The sequence below is a fragment of the Leptonychotes weddellii genome, chromosome 11, assembly GCF_054177405.1.
Source record: "Leptonychotes weddellii isolate Sample4059 chromosome 11, ASM5417740v2, whole genome shotgun sequence".
Classification (NCBI taxonomy): Eukaryota; Metazoa; Chordata; class Mammalia; order Carnivora; family Phocidae; genus Leptonychotes; species Leptonychotes weddellii.
Window position 1 is genome coordinate 86044492 of NC_138379.1, and position 14633 is coordinate 86059124.

The 14633-nt window shown below is 49.3% G+C and overlaps 1 protein-coding gene across 1 annotated transcript in view; it reads left to right on the plus strand.

Annotated features, from left to right (window-relative positions):
• The window catches only part of TMPRSS5 (transmembrane serine protease 5), a 65274-nt gene extending 64462 nt beyond the window's left edge, over positions 1 to 812 (plus strand). Inside the window, exon 13 of the mRNA XM_081799452.1 lies at positions 2 to 812. Coding sequence (XP_081655578.1) covers positions 2 to 4 — 3 coding nt within the window. The 3' untranslated portion in view covers positions 5 to 812. The remainder of the gene's footprint in view (position 1) is intronic.
• The last annotated feature ends 13821 nt before the right edge of the window (positions 813 to 14633 follow it).

Sequence of the window (14633 nt, forward strand, 5' to 3'; positions counted from 1 at the left end):
GTGATGCTTCTCAGATGGCTGGTGGATTTTGTCTGTGAGCTCATTTCCCCCCGGGAGTGTCAGAATCTTGGCTTGGATTGTAACAGGGGAGGAGACCAAGACCCAGGCATCAGTGTGAGCTGCTCCAGTTGGGGTTAAGAAGGGAGTTGGACCATGAGAGGCACACACAGCCTGGGCTTGTTCTCTCCATTTCTGCCTCAAGACTGGGGCATAGACATCCTGCCTGAGTTTCTAGCTGGCCTGCTGTATGGATTTGGGACTTGAGACTGTGACATCAAGTCTCACCTGAATCTCCAACCTGCCAGCCTGCTGCTGCAGTACAGATTTTGGACTTGCGAGCTCCCACAACTGCCTGAGCCAATTTTTAAAAATAAGTCAATCTCTCTCTCTCTTTCTCTATTTCATTATATAAGCTATAATGTTGTACATGGGCATATTTGGTTCTCTTTCTCTGGAGAACCTTGACTGATACAGTGATCATATTTGGAAATAGAATGTTTGCAGATGTAACCAAGTTAAGGTGAAGTCATTAAGGTGGGTCCTAATCCAATATGCCTGGTGTCCTTCTAAAAAGAGAGAAACTGCCACAGCCTGTAGAGACAGAGACACACAGGGATAAGGCCATGTGAGGATGGAGGCAGAGACCGGAGAGGGGCAGCTGCACACCCAGGGCGGTCGGCTACCACCAGAAGCTGGAAGAGGCAAGGAAGGATTCCATCCAGAGTCTCAGAGGGAGCATGGCCCTGCTGACACCTTGATTTTGGACGTCTGTCTTCCAGAACTGCGAGAGAATAAAATTTTTGTTCTCTTAAGCAACCCAGTTTGTGGTACTTGTTACAGCGGCCTAAGGAAACTACCACAACCCCATATCTAATGCCACACATAGAAATCCATTCCCAAGGAATTAAACAGATAAGTATTTAAAAATCCCTATACAATTATTTTAATAACAAAGAATAATATCTAAAATGTTGATGGCTAACCAGATGCAGGCATGGTGCTAAGTGCTTGACTTGTCTTCTCACTGTCAGAGAAGTGAGCCAGCCAGAGGCAGAGTCAAGATTTGAACCCATGAAGTCTATAGGAGGAATCAAATGTTGGCAAAGGGAAGGGCTCTTCTATGAAAGATGCAAAACCAAGAGACAAAATGAAGAGACGTCGACCACTTAACTACGTGAAGATTCAGCAGTTCGGTATGTCCAAGGCACCATAAGCAAGTAAACAAAGTTAGGATAAGAGACAGCGGAAAAAATCTCTTCAATATGTCTAACAGCCCAAGGTGCTCTTTGTTATGTTAATGAGGTGACTTTTGGAAGGTATCTAAAGCAGGGCATGGGGTGTGGGGGAGTGTGGGGGTGGGGTGGGGGGTGGGGTGCCTGCTTGCCAGGAGAACCAACCATGTGATTAGAGGGATGGAATTTTTAATCCCATCCCCTGACCTCCAGGGAGGTTCACTCAGTTGCCAATGGCCAATGATTTAATCAACGATGCTTGTGTGATGGAGCCTCCATAAAACTCAAAAGGACAGGGTTCAGAGAGCTTCCAGGGTGGTGAATGTGTGGAGATCTGGGGGAAGGGATGCGCTCAGAGAGGACACGGAAGCTCCACACCCTTCCCCCATGCCTTGCCCTATGCATGTTTTCCGTCTGGCTATTCCTGAGTTCTATCCTTTTATAATAAACTGGTAATCTAGTAAGTAAAATGTTTCTCTGAGTTCTGTGAGCCACTCTAGCAAATTAATCGACTCCAAGGAGGGAGTCATTGGAACCTCTGATTTATAGCCTATTGGCCAGAAGCACAGGCAACAGCCAGCCTGCACTGGCAGATGGTGTCTGTAGTGGGGGCGGGGGCAGTCTTGTAGGACTGAGCCATTAACCTGTAAACCATAGAAGGGGGTTGTTAGAACCTCCAATCTGTAGCCTGCTGATCACCTGCAGAGGGCAGACTTGTGGGACTCAGCTCTTAACCTATAGGATCTAATGCAATTTCTGGGTAGATAGTGTCAGAATTGAGTTGAATGGTAGGGAGCCCCGCTGGGCGTCAGAGAAATTGCCAGGTGTGTGTGTGTGTGGGGGGGCGCCCCTCGTGTCTGAATTAATGAACAGAACTTACTTAATGCATATATTTTGTTGTCTGGAGAGCTGGCTGTTAAAAATTTGCCAGGAAGTTTAGGACAGCAATGCCTATGGATTAAATTATAATGTTAACTACCAACAACACATTGATATGAATGAATCTTTCTCAATATAAGTGAAAAACTGGGTGCCTGGGTGGCTCAGTTGGTTAAGCGACTGCCTTCGGCTCAGGTCATGATCCTGGAGTCCCAAGATCGAGTCCCGCAGCCGGCTCCCTGCACAGCAGGGAGTCTGCTTCTCCCTCTGACCCTCCCCCCTCTCATGTGCTCTCTCTCTCTCTCATTCTCTCTCTCAAATAAATAAATAAAATCTTTAAAAAATATATATATAAGTGAAAAACTTAAATCTCAAAAGATTAGATAAAGGATGATAATCTTGTTATAAAGTTAAAAGTAATTTAAAAGTACTGTTTAAAGAAAACATGTACTAATGTCTATTCGCATTCTTTGTTCATTTTAAATTTTTTTTTAATTGTTGACTTGTAAGAGTTCTTTATATATTCAGGACACTAGACCCTTATCAGATTTGCAAAGATTTTCTCCCATGTGGGACTGCCTTTTCACTCCCTTGACTCCTGGACATTTTTCCTTATCCTCTTTGAAACTTGAACTAGGAGTCTCCCTGGAAGGAGATTTGCTCTTTAGTCCTAGTTTCAGGGCACGGGGGAACCCAGGAGTCTCAGAAGGGAGGAAACAGCTAACCACTGAGTCTGAGGAAAGCGGTAGTTTTCAGATGAATGATAATGAATTAAATAAAAGTTCTGAATTCAATCAGGAGCCAGTTTTGGCATCTGTGGAGATTCAGCTGGCTATGATGACAGCCAGAGACTGGAAATGTGGTGCCCTCAGGCGCCTCTGCCCCCCGACACACGAGGGTCCAAGTGCAGTGCTGGGGTGCCTGGTGTGGGCGGGAACCTTCCAGACAGCTCAGGCCAAGTGGCGCTGTGACAGGAGCAGCAGAAGTAATGCCTTGGGCTGTTTTTAAACCCTGGAAAGGAGGCCCTCTTTCCTCTGCCCAAACCTAGATAAATCTCTGAAAGATCTGTGGCCAATACCTTTCCTGTGGTTTGCCTAAGGAGTTCTCCTGTTAAGTAGAATCAGTCTACTTCCCTTTGGCACATTGGACGTTTATTGCCTGCCGGCTTCTGAGCAGGCAGGATTTTCAGGCGGGCCTCATCGTAAGGGATTATCTTGAAAACACCTGGAAAGGGCAGGGCAGAGCTGGGGGAGGGCAGAATGGTGGAGACAGCCCTCGGTGGGGCTGGAGGGCCTTCTTTCTGGCCATGCTTCTGGTTTTTAAACATGCATCCAGCATCGCGGGCCATGGAATCTCATGGAGGAGATACGCATTTATTGAACACATGACGGTGTTGTTTTGAGTATCTAATGAGGTCAGAAGGTGAAAGACCTTAAGGAATTTAAAGCCTTAGAAAACATATAGTTGTCACGGGTAAAGAGATCATCCCTTCCCTGGCCAAACAGTAGTCAAAGATTGGCTTGCGTTTGCACACTCTGGTGGATGTTCATAGCAGCTTTATGTGTCTTTTATATGTCAATTTTCACAGTTGCCCCCCAGTGAAAACAACGCACATGGATGGATTACACAGGGGCCCAGGGAAACCTTTGGGTGTGATGGAAATGTTTGTTGTCTTGATTATGGTGATGGTTTCACCTGGTACACACGTATGTCAAAACGTATCCAGTTGTGTACTTGAAGTGTGTGCAGGGGTTATACTTCCATTGGACCTCAATGACGCTGTTAAAAACAAAGATTAGCCTAGGATGGTTGTCTTCTTAGACTCTCTTTCCCCCTCCCTCATTCCCCTTCCAGAGAAAAGGTTTTGAGAGGTAGGCACATGGCTTTTCTTTGGGGTGAAAGGGGTTGAGGAAAGCTCTGTCTTTGTTGAATTTCACTGTTTCTTCCTGAAGTTTTCCCCTTGGCTGGGGAAACGAGCAGGGAAACAAGCTTCTTCCTAATTTACTGTTCTCTCTGTGCCTTCTCTCTTCCAAAGCTTTTGGCTGATGGCCTCGGTAGATTTTTGGATGGAGAACAGAATTGCATGGCACCTGCCTCCCAAGCTGGTCTTGGACCCAGCCTTTAGGACCATAAATCATCCATCACCCAATCCTCCAGTTCTCCCGTAGACCAGCCTGACCTTCTCCACCACCTGTATCCCATCCAAGGTGAACATCACTGAGAACATGGCCTCTTCATGATAATTTTTCCTAAAAACATAGAGTCATAATGATTATTTTCATCAGAGACTAGTCCAGATAAAACCTCTAGCTTCTCCAAAAACTCTGGGCTCCTTGGGGATGGGAGCTGGGGAGGAGCAGATGGCTTTAAAGATCTCTTGGCTCTACAGACCCCTCTGCCCACCCAGAGTCAGTCCCTGGCTCCTGACATCCAATCTCAACTTCATTTAATGCCTGCCAAGTCTCTCTAGGCCACAAGTCCCTGAGTCCTTTCCCTGCCTGCTTCTTGGTTTTGCTAGCGCTCTTCTGGTTTTCCAACCATAGAGTCCTGCTGAGAGTGATAACGCAAGTTTCAACAATCTTCAGTGACAAGGAGACCTTGCAAGTGAGCTCTCTGAATGTGATTGCAGAGGTAAGATCATGCTTACCCTCACACCAAGCTAAGAAGGCAGAGAGGGGTACTTTATTTAGTAGATAAAGACAGAGGATCAAGGGACTCAGTCAGTATCAGATAGAAGAGACCAGATGAGCATTTAGATCATCTGTCTCCCAGGTTGGAGCTTTCTGCTCTAGTCTCTCCACTTTTGTGGTGCATGGGGGCCTGGGAGAGGAGGAAGCAGGCAGTAATGAGGCCTCTGCTCCCAGGCCCTACTTAGCTGGTCTGAGCAAGGTAAGATAGGCGGAAGACCACCCTTCCCTGATCGGCCTGGTCCCACGTCTGCTGCCTCAGGATGGACAACCTGTGTGCTGCAGATACCCCTTCAGCTCCCAGGAGTTGACCCGGCACGTCCCTTACATAATGAGATGCTGAACTTCTGTGTCCTTTTTTCCACAGACCTCTCCCCACCCCCACACAACTCCCTCAGGAGCCCTGGAGCTTTCTGCCTAAAGGGCAGGGCAAGATAAATAAAGGGGGAGGGGGACTCCCAGCAGCAAGGGGTACGTGGAGGTCCTGGCTGGCGTCTCAACCATACCAGGCCTTCAGCAAGTCATTCTCTTCAGAAGGGCACTGTACTTGTCTACTGGGGCCGCCATAACAAAGGACCCTAGGCTGCGGGGCTTAAACAACAGAAGTTTATCTTCTCACAGTTCTGGAGGCTGAAGTCCAAGATCAAGTTGTTGGCAGCGCTGGTTTCTCCTGGGGCCTACCTCCTGGGCCTGCGGGTGGCTGCCTTCTCACTGTGCCTTCACGGGGTCATCTCTTGGTGCAGGCACATGTCCCGTGTCTCTGTCTGTGTCCTAATCTCTTCTTATAAGGCCACTAGTCATGTTGGATGAAGGTCTGCCTAATGACATTAATGGCCCCATTTTACCTTATTTACCACTTTGAAGGCCCTATCTCCAAATTTAGTCACATTCTGAGGTACCGGAGGTCAGGGCTTCAACATACGAATTTGGAGGGATACCATCCAGCCTGTAACAGGCACAAAGTCCCAGTAGGGTGGATGAGGTCTGGGTTCCTACACTGGACCTCCTGCTGCCCTCAGTGAGATCACAGCCTCTGGACTGTGGCCCTGGACTCGGAATGTGAAGCTGGGCTGGTGAGTGTGGGCCTTCTGTCCCGTAGGGGCTGCTCTTGGGCTGGGAGCGCCTGGCCCAGTGTTGCCCATAGGCCCTACCTCTAACCTCTTGCCCATTTTTCTCTTTTCCAAGCAAAACTTGTTCCCAGATCACAAAATGGTAATATAACAGCTAACATTTACTGGCGCTTCCTATGTGTTAGACCCTAGAGTTACACATATTATTGAGTTGTCCTTCACTGTGTAGATGAGGACATTTGGGGCTCAGCGGGCCTGTGCAGAGAGGCCCAGGCCCCGCTTTGGACAAAGGGCCCCTGGCTGCCAACAGAGGGGCCTCCAGGGGACTGTGGTGCTTGAAGATCCTGAGTGCCCCATAGGAGCTGCCTCTGCAGATCTCTGTGGTTTCTCAGTGTGGCTGTCAGGTCACCGCATCCTAAAAAGACATCACGGAGATAGAAAAGAGGCAGAGGAAGGCCTCTAAGACATTCGGAGAGGAGGGGGTCTTGTGTCAGAACAGAGTCTGAGATGGTAGAGATTTGATCATGGGTCTGGAAGCACCCCCCCTTCCCCCCCGCCTTGAAGCTTAATGAAGGGACAGCAGAAAAAATTCTATTTTACACTAAGGCTCAAGTGAAACTTGCCTCTGTGCTTTTGTGCATACTGGAAATAGTCCAAGCCCCACAATCTCAGGCCTGGATAGACCTTCTGGACTTAATAAGAGGTCATATGAATTGTTCGGGGGGTGTGATGCAGTCAAAGGGAAAGAGACTTGGTTGGAGTGGCAGGGGAAGGGCCCCATTTATTCAACAAAATGGTCAGATCCAGGTACCCCATCCTGCTCTGGCCTTAACTGGCTGTGTGATCTTGGACAAATAGCCTAAACCTCTCTGAGCCTCAGTTTCCTTCTATGCAAGCTGAGGATGTTAACTGCAGAATGTGTAACCCCCCTCCCGCCCCCGGCTCTCACACTCCCAGATTGTGTGGTCCATGGACCAGAAGAGATCAGCATGGCTGTCGAGGGCTGGGTGGGGCCACAAACAGCCTCCATGCATTTGACTTAGAGAACACTTTTCACGAGAGTACCTTCCTGGGAGAATAACCATTGGGGTGGTCATCAGAGACCTGAAACCATTCGGGAAGGACCATGGTGCAACTCATTATGCTGGCCATTACAGGCCTATGTAGTGGTACAGAGTGGAAGGCAAAGTGAAATAAATAAACTTTAGAACGAGACAAGTGTGGGTTGGAATCCCATCTCTGCCGTTTACTCATGATGTGTCTTTGGGCAATTTATGTAATCTTGCTGTGCTCAGATTCCGCACCAGTCAAATTGGGATAATAACACCTTCCTTCCAGAATTGATGCAAGAAATAGATTAGATCATGTATATAGAGCACTCAGCACAGTTCCTGGTAAGTTGTGAATCCTCGTTACATGGTTATTTTATATTATGATTACTGTTCATTCACAGCAGGTACTGTGGACAGAGGAACCAGGACCATTCCTCCGGGACAGGTTGGTAATGCTCCTTCTCCGGGCCTGGCCGGTCTCGCTGGACGATGAAGGTTTCCAAGAAACTAGAATCTGAGGCCTGTCAAGTAGCCAGATAGTTATTTGGCTAATTAATCGTTGAAGAAAAAGCTGGGAAGCCAAGCATAGGAGAACTTCCTGACTAATGCAAATAAATCCTCAGAGCAGTTGAAGTGTAATCATGTTTTTTACTGCAATATTTATGGAGATCTTTTGTTCTTCAATAGAGTTACATTTAAGCTCAAATGACTTCAAAGGAACAGGTAGAGGAATATGAAATGTTTTAATTGATTAATTAATGCAGCCAATTCTAATTATGCAGTTGTCATTCACGGAGCTACGGAAGATGTAACTTGCAGAAAAAAACCACAAAAAAACAAAGAACCACAGCCCAACAATTAATGTGGTTAGGTGCTGAGGCTGTTTCTAGAGCTGGACCATTTGTAAAAAGTAAGTGAATATCAATAATCATAAATGATCTTCTTGTCTGAGTGAAAGCTAGCTCTGAAAAATGCTAAAGCTACTGCAGTTGTCCATCCTGGAGGTTTTGTTTGTGTCTCTGGAAAGAGGAATTTCATTGCTAAGACACTAGATAAGAATTTAATAATTGGTCTCTTCGTTGAATGGCGTACTCTGATGTTGGTGTGGAGAGTAATGGTGGGAGAGTTTGTCCCAAACTGCAGAGAGACATAGGCCCACCAGCCTGGAGCTTGTAAGAAACTCAGACAGAGCATAACAATCACTGGTGAAAGTGGAACCAGGTAGAGGTCCCTGATTCCAGCATAGAATTTGGTTATGGATTAATAGGAAAAAAGAAAGACACAACCAGCTGCAACCTGTCTAAAGTGTACAGAATAGGTTGTTAAGAGGCATACACCAAGTCCCGAAGCAAAAGGACCGTAACATGTACCGAGGCTGTAACACGTAAATTAGGGAAAGTGGGGTAAACTGGAACCCCTAAAGGTCTGGGGCTCACCTGTCCCACCAGCCCCTAAACCCTCCCAGTTTTCCTGGCTCCTGGTTGTGTTTCTGCCTCAGGCTGTCCTTTTGTTATCTTTTAAACTTTCTGAGCTGACTTTGCAAATCTTTTAAGCTTTGAGACGGGGGTAGAAGGAGGGGCGTGGACACGGGGTCAGGTGCTGCCCATCTTCTCACACAGGCCTGCCTTCCTGCACAGAGGACGCATCTGGGTGAGGCTGCGTGTCCCTGGGCTCCAGGAGCCTGCAATGCAGGAAGCCCCTTACTCCCCGGGAGGGAGGCCGTGTTTTGGGGGTTGACTTCCAATAAACCCTGATGACCTGTAGCTCTAGAGGGGCAGAAGAAAGCCTGAGGGAGGCTGCAGTCATCGGCAGCCCGCCAATCTGGGCTTTTTGGAGGCTGTGACCTGCAACTGGTATATTGAATCCTGCTGGTCAAATGACTTAAATTCCCTAAGGCTCAGTTTCTTCGTGTGTGAGATGGAGATAGCCCCTCCTTCCAGGATTATGGGAGGAGATAATGGGATAATCTATATGCAGGGCCTGGCTCTTAAGAAGTGCTCACCAAATGGTGCTGATTGCTACTATCATTCATTCAATCTACCTGCATAGGACCTTGCATAAAGATCCTAGGAGTCCAGGGTAGACCGTGGGAAGAAGGATGGTGGGGACGTGGGCATTAAGATAATGGGGAAGGAGCAGGCTCCCTGAACTGTTAAGAGGTCCGTCCTCCCTGCAGCTGCTGTCTAAATGGTGCAAGCAGTCTTAATGGATCCAGATACAACCTTCACTGAGACAAGAGAACATTAGAGCTGGAAAGGAGTTATCCTCATTTTACAATCGAGAAAATGAAGGCTTCCGAGAGGCCCCTTAGTGAGGACACATAGCAAGTTAATGATGATTTCAGATCAAGGTTCCGGGCTCAGCCCACGGCCCACAACGGTGTGGCTCGTTAAGATGGTACGGCAGCCCTTGAACCTGACTGAGGTCTCACGTCTCCAGTTGCTCACCTGACCCAATCTGGACAGGCCACCTCCCTCTGAGGCTGGCTGCCTTTGTCCCAAAGGCCTCCAGAGAAAGGATCTCCAGCAATTCTTCCTGGCATATTCCAGAACTGCAAACTCTCTGAGGCATGCAGTCTTCCTCAGCTCTGCCAGAGCCTTCGTGCTGCAACCCCTACAGGGGTACGAGGGTACCCCGGGCCCCGTGTGCAGCTTCTGGGGATGTACTTGCTTCCCCTTCCTCGGTGTCCTCAGTCGGGCTGTCCCGGCACGTCTCGCTCAGAGTGAGAGGTGCTGCTGAGGCTGTGATGTGAGTTCTTGAAAGTTCACTTCTGAAACAAGGACAAAAAGTTGCCTGGATCTTGGGCTCCCCGCTTGCTGAGCTCTGCAGGTCTCTGTGGGACTGGCTGTTGCCGTCAAAAAGAATAGAGCCGTCATTCTGCAGGAGGTTTTATATGGTAATAGGCTTTTTGCCTCCCAGTAATTGGAAAGGTGCTAATCTAGTGACTCATGAGCTGCATAGAAGAAAAAAAAAAAAAAAACCCACCCTGGAAATGAAACTGCATCTGCCTCCTGAGCACCTCATCTCCTTATTTCAGCAGGGAGGACAAATTGGGGCTTTGCTGTTGGGAGCAGAGCCCTGTCATCCTGGCAACATTGCTGGAGTGACCATACCCCCTGCCTCCCCTCCAAGTGGTCCAGTGATACAGAAGGCAGGGAAGGATGGACCTCAGCCATGTTTGGGGACATAAACCCAGTCCTGGGCCATTAGGAAGAAGAGCTGGCATGTGAATGGGTTTGCAAAGGACACCGTTATTACCAAATTAGTGTTAGATCCTCCCACGGTCAGGTGAGAGTCCAAGTGTGAGTGCACCCGGGTGCATCTGTGCGTTCCAGCTTGGGTCTATGTCACATGTGGGTTGGTGACCACATGGGCTTATAGCGCGCGTGTGTGCATCGTGCAGACGTGCCCTGACCCGGATGCCCATTCTCTTCTGTGGGCTTGGGCTATAAGTATTTTTACTTTCTCCATTTGTGTTGTAATCTCAGGGACCTGAGCTGAACCCCGGGATCTGACCCTCTGTGGACAGCTGGACTTTGCCTCTGCCTAGAGGTGCTTAGGGCTGCTCAGTGCCTGGACCCCCTCTCCCTGGGCTCAGGGGAGATTCACCTCGCCCACACACACGCTTGCACCCCCTCTGTCACTCTGCTGTGTTCCTTTTGCTCGGGGACAACCCTCCCCCCAATCCCAACTCCTGTCCCCTTCCCATGGGATCCTGCCACCCACAGAAGCTCCACGACCTTGGTGTACCCCCGGGACCCCGGAGTCCAGACGAGCAGAGTTTTACTAGCCATAGCCCTCCCCAGCCAGTCCAGCGGCATAGCCCAGCCTGAATCACCGTCCCCCTGAGGTCCCTCCTCCCCAACTCCTTTCATTAACTTCACTGGAGTTAATAATCCGGCAGCAATTCCATTGTCTCCTCTTAATTCCAATTTCCTTTTGTCTCAAGGGGCAAATCAGCGGAGCTCACTGGTGAAGTGGCAGGCCCCGGCTGGCGTATTAATTAGGGGAGCATTGGAGAGGCGAGAGGAACGCGCCTGCAGCATCAGGGTGCGGCTCCAGCCTCCCTCTCCCTTCACCTCTGCCCTTCCTCTTCCTTTTCCAAGCTCTGGTCACACCTGGAAGATGCCCCAGGGTTGGAATCCTGCCAGTTGTCCCACCTCAACTCACTCCAAATCAGTCTCCAGGTCACATCCTTCCACAGGCCTCCCCTCCCCGCGGCCACCACCCGGGTACACACCACCATCGGCCTCTCCCCGGCTGGGGGCGGCAGCCTCCTAACCGGCCTCCCTGCCTCCAGATTGCCCTCGTCAAATCCTTGCTCCGTCCTACAACCAGATGCAGTACACGCCGCTCTTTCCAGGTACCCTTCCTGTGGTGAGTGTTGCCACACAGCTGTCCCATGTCCCCTGCACCTCCTCCTTGACATGGGCTGAACTCCCGCTCCCCCTCCAGTTTCTTGGGCATCTTTTCCTCCAGGAAGCCTTCTCTGGCCTGCAGGACTGGGCTGGGAGAGCCTTTTGAGGATTCCCAAGCAGCGCGGGCTGGTCCCTAACATCCCATTGGCTATGCTGATTCCAACTGCCCGTGGCTGGTCTGGCTTTCCAGGCCGCCAGCCTGCATTCCAGGAGAATGAAGGCTTTGGGAAGGGGAGGGGGTGGGGGGAGAAAGGGAATGAGATGCCAGTGATTCCTGCCCTCTAGCTGTGAGTTTTGAGTTGGGATATAAGCACAAGAGTCAGATGGGCTCTTTATTATTATTAGGCTTTTCATGGTTGCTAATAGAGCTGGATTGCAGAGAGTGACTTGGCCCAAAGACAAAACGAGCCCTCTACGCCTTCCTTCCCCCAGTGGCAGCAGCAGAACGGGACAACTGCTGGCCTCAGGGGCAGGGCTGCGGCCGTAGAGACCTCACTAAGTAGAGGAAGGAACCGTGTGCCTGAACTGCAGCGGGCAGCTCCGTAAGGGTGGACACGTGGTCACGTGCACTTGGCCCTTTGCCTAATCTCAGCAGATAGTCACGGCTTCTTCTGAAAACAAGTGTGAAGGAAGCAGCTGCTTCTGTCCAGAGTTAAGAGAGAAACTGAGGCATATTAAAAATTTTAAGCGTTGATATGAACAAAACTTGTTTGGAATTGGGTGGCACCAAATGGGAAGTGGTTAGGAGCACTCCGCTGACCTGAGCGGGGGCAAGATTTTACAGAGAAGACGCGGAAGCCAAGCAAGGACACTGACCGGTTAGAGCGTAAGTGGTTGCGCTATTTGGGAAGGCCCAGCTGGCTGTTTATGATTAGTGGTCCTCACTTTGCATCCCTGGCCCTTGAGGCATCCTAGGCTTAGGCTTGGGTTTGCTCATGTGGGCCACTAAGGTATTCAAGCCACCTCACTCGGATGGCTTCCTTGCTTAAGTAATTGAACACCAGCACCAGCATATGTGTGCGTAAGCTTTTCCTTTATAGGCTGGCAGGAGTGTGGGGAGAGGTGAGGGATGTTTCTCCCTAACTGAACTGTCTCTGGTTTGCTGTCAAGCCCCAGCACCCAGTCCACACTGAATATGATCAATAACAGTTTGTTGAGTGGAGGAAAGGTCATCCATTGATTGGTTTCATCAAATCTTAGAGGTTGAAAGGATCTTGATTATGAGGAAACTGAGTCCTAAGAGCCCCTTAGGACTCACCCAAGGTCAAGGTTCAGCCTTCTTGCTGTGTGATCATGTGCCCTGCCACTCACCCCCAAGCTTCAGCTGAGGGCAAGGTCACTAGGCGGGTTGGCCATGGGAAGGCTGTATGCGGAGGGAACTGGGACAATGAGGAATGGACAGCCTGGTGCCAACTTGTGAGCCTCCCAAGTACACAGAGGATGGTTCTGGAGATGACCTTTGCTGGTCTTCTCTCTCAAAAAACCAGAGTTAGCCCTCTCAGTGCTCCAAAATCCTAATAACGTTTTCCTGAAAGTTGAATCCTCTCTCTCCATTTGATCTCCTTTTCCTCTCTAAGTTCTCCAGTGGTCCATTTCTATCCACATCCCAGCTCTGCCCTGACCCCTTCTCTCAGAAGGGATTGCGGTCCAAGACCAATTCTTCCCTTGGGACCAGGAAACTAGAAGCTAACATATCTACCTCTGAGATTCTGGAATTCAGAGAGAAAAGGGATGCTCTTGCCTTCCAGATATCAAAGTCCAGGAGCCCTGATGACAGGCCTGACCCCTCCCCTCCGGGCTTGGCCTGCCCTGCCCCTGGAGCACATGCCCACTCAGACCGAACACCCTCTTGAATTCCCTTGGCTAAAATGTCATTGACACCAAATCCTTTGCTGAGATTGATGAGAAGAAGCACACAATAATTGCCACCCATCTGGCGGTGCTCTGTAGTTAATATGCTTTCAAATGCATTTTCCCCCAGTGATTTTAACAACTTCTAGGTCAGAAGAGAAAGTTCTAGTTTCACTTTTACAGATGGGTAAACTGAGTCTCCTTGAGTCTGTAGCCTTAGAAGCCACGAAGAAGCTTATATCCAGAGCTGAATGCTTCAAGGAAAGGTTCAGTCTAGTTCAACTATTTTAAACTCTTCAGTTTATGTTTTAGTTCCCTGCCTTATATTTTTTAGAGTATCAGCTAATTTATATAGCTGTTCTAGAAGGGCCCTTTTTAGAAGACCCCATGTGAGGTGGTTAAGAAAAAATAACCACACAAAAACCTGCACATGGACATTTTTTTTAAAAAAAGATTTTATTTATTTATTTGACAGAGAGATAGCGAGAGCAGAAACCCAAGCAGGGGGAGAGGGAGAGGGAGAAGCAGGTTTCCTGCCAAGCAGGGAGCCCGATGCGGGGCTCGATCCCAGGACCCTGGGATCATGACCCGAGCCGAAGGCAGACGCTTAACGACTGAGCCACCCAGGCGCCCCCACATGTACATTTATAGCAGCTTTATTCACAATTGCCCAAACTTGGAAGCAACCGTGATGACCTTCAATAGGTGAGTGGATAAATAAACTGTGGTCCATCCAGACAATGAAATATTTATTATTCCGTGCTAAAAAGAAATGAGCTACCCGGCCATTGAAAAGATAGGAAGGAACCCTAATTGCATATTACTAAATGAAAGAAGCCAAAATCTGAAAAGGCCACATACTGTGTGATTGCAACTCTGTGACATCTGGAAAAGGCCTACCTCTGGAGGCAGTAAAAAGATCAGTGGTTGCCAGGGGATAGGGGCAGGGCTGGGATGAATAGGTGGACCCTAGAGGAAAAATACTCTGTATGAGGCTATAATGGTGGATACATGTCCTCACACACTTGTCCGAACCCATAGAATGTGCAACTCCAAGAGTGAGCCCTAAGGTAAACTGTGGACGTCGGGTGATCGTGGTGCATGGGTGCAGATTCATCCTTGCTCACGAATGCGCCATTCTGGTGGGGGCTGCTGAGAATGGGGAGACTGTGCACGTGAGGGGCAGAGTGTATACGGGAAGTCTCTGTACCTTCCCCTTGACTCTGTGCGGGGTTGTGACCGCTTTGGCCCACAGAACACAGAGGAAGAGCTGCTCTGACGCTGTCACCAGAGGGCACACAGCTTCTGCCCGGCTCTCTCGGAACATTCTGTCTCTGGGTACTCCCTCTGGACGTGCTCCCTTCTGGATCCCAGCTAGCATGCTGGGGGCAACCTGTGACAGATAAAGCAGTCCCGGCTGGCACCTGGCTGGTAGCCCTAGCCG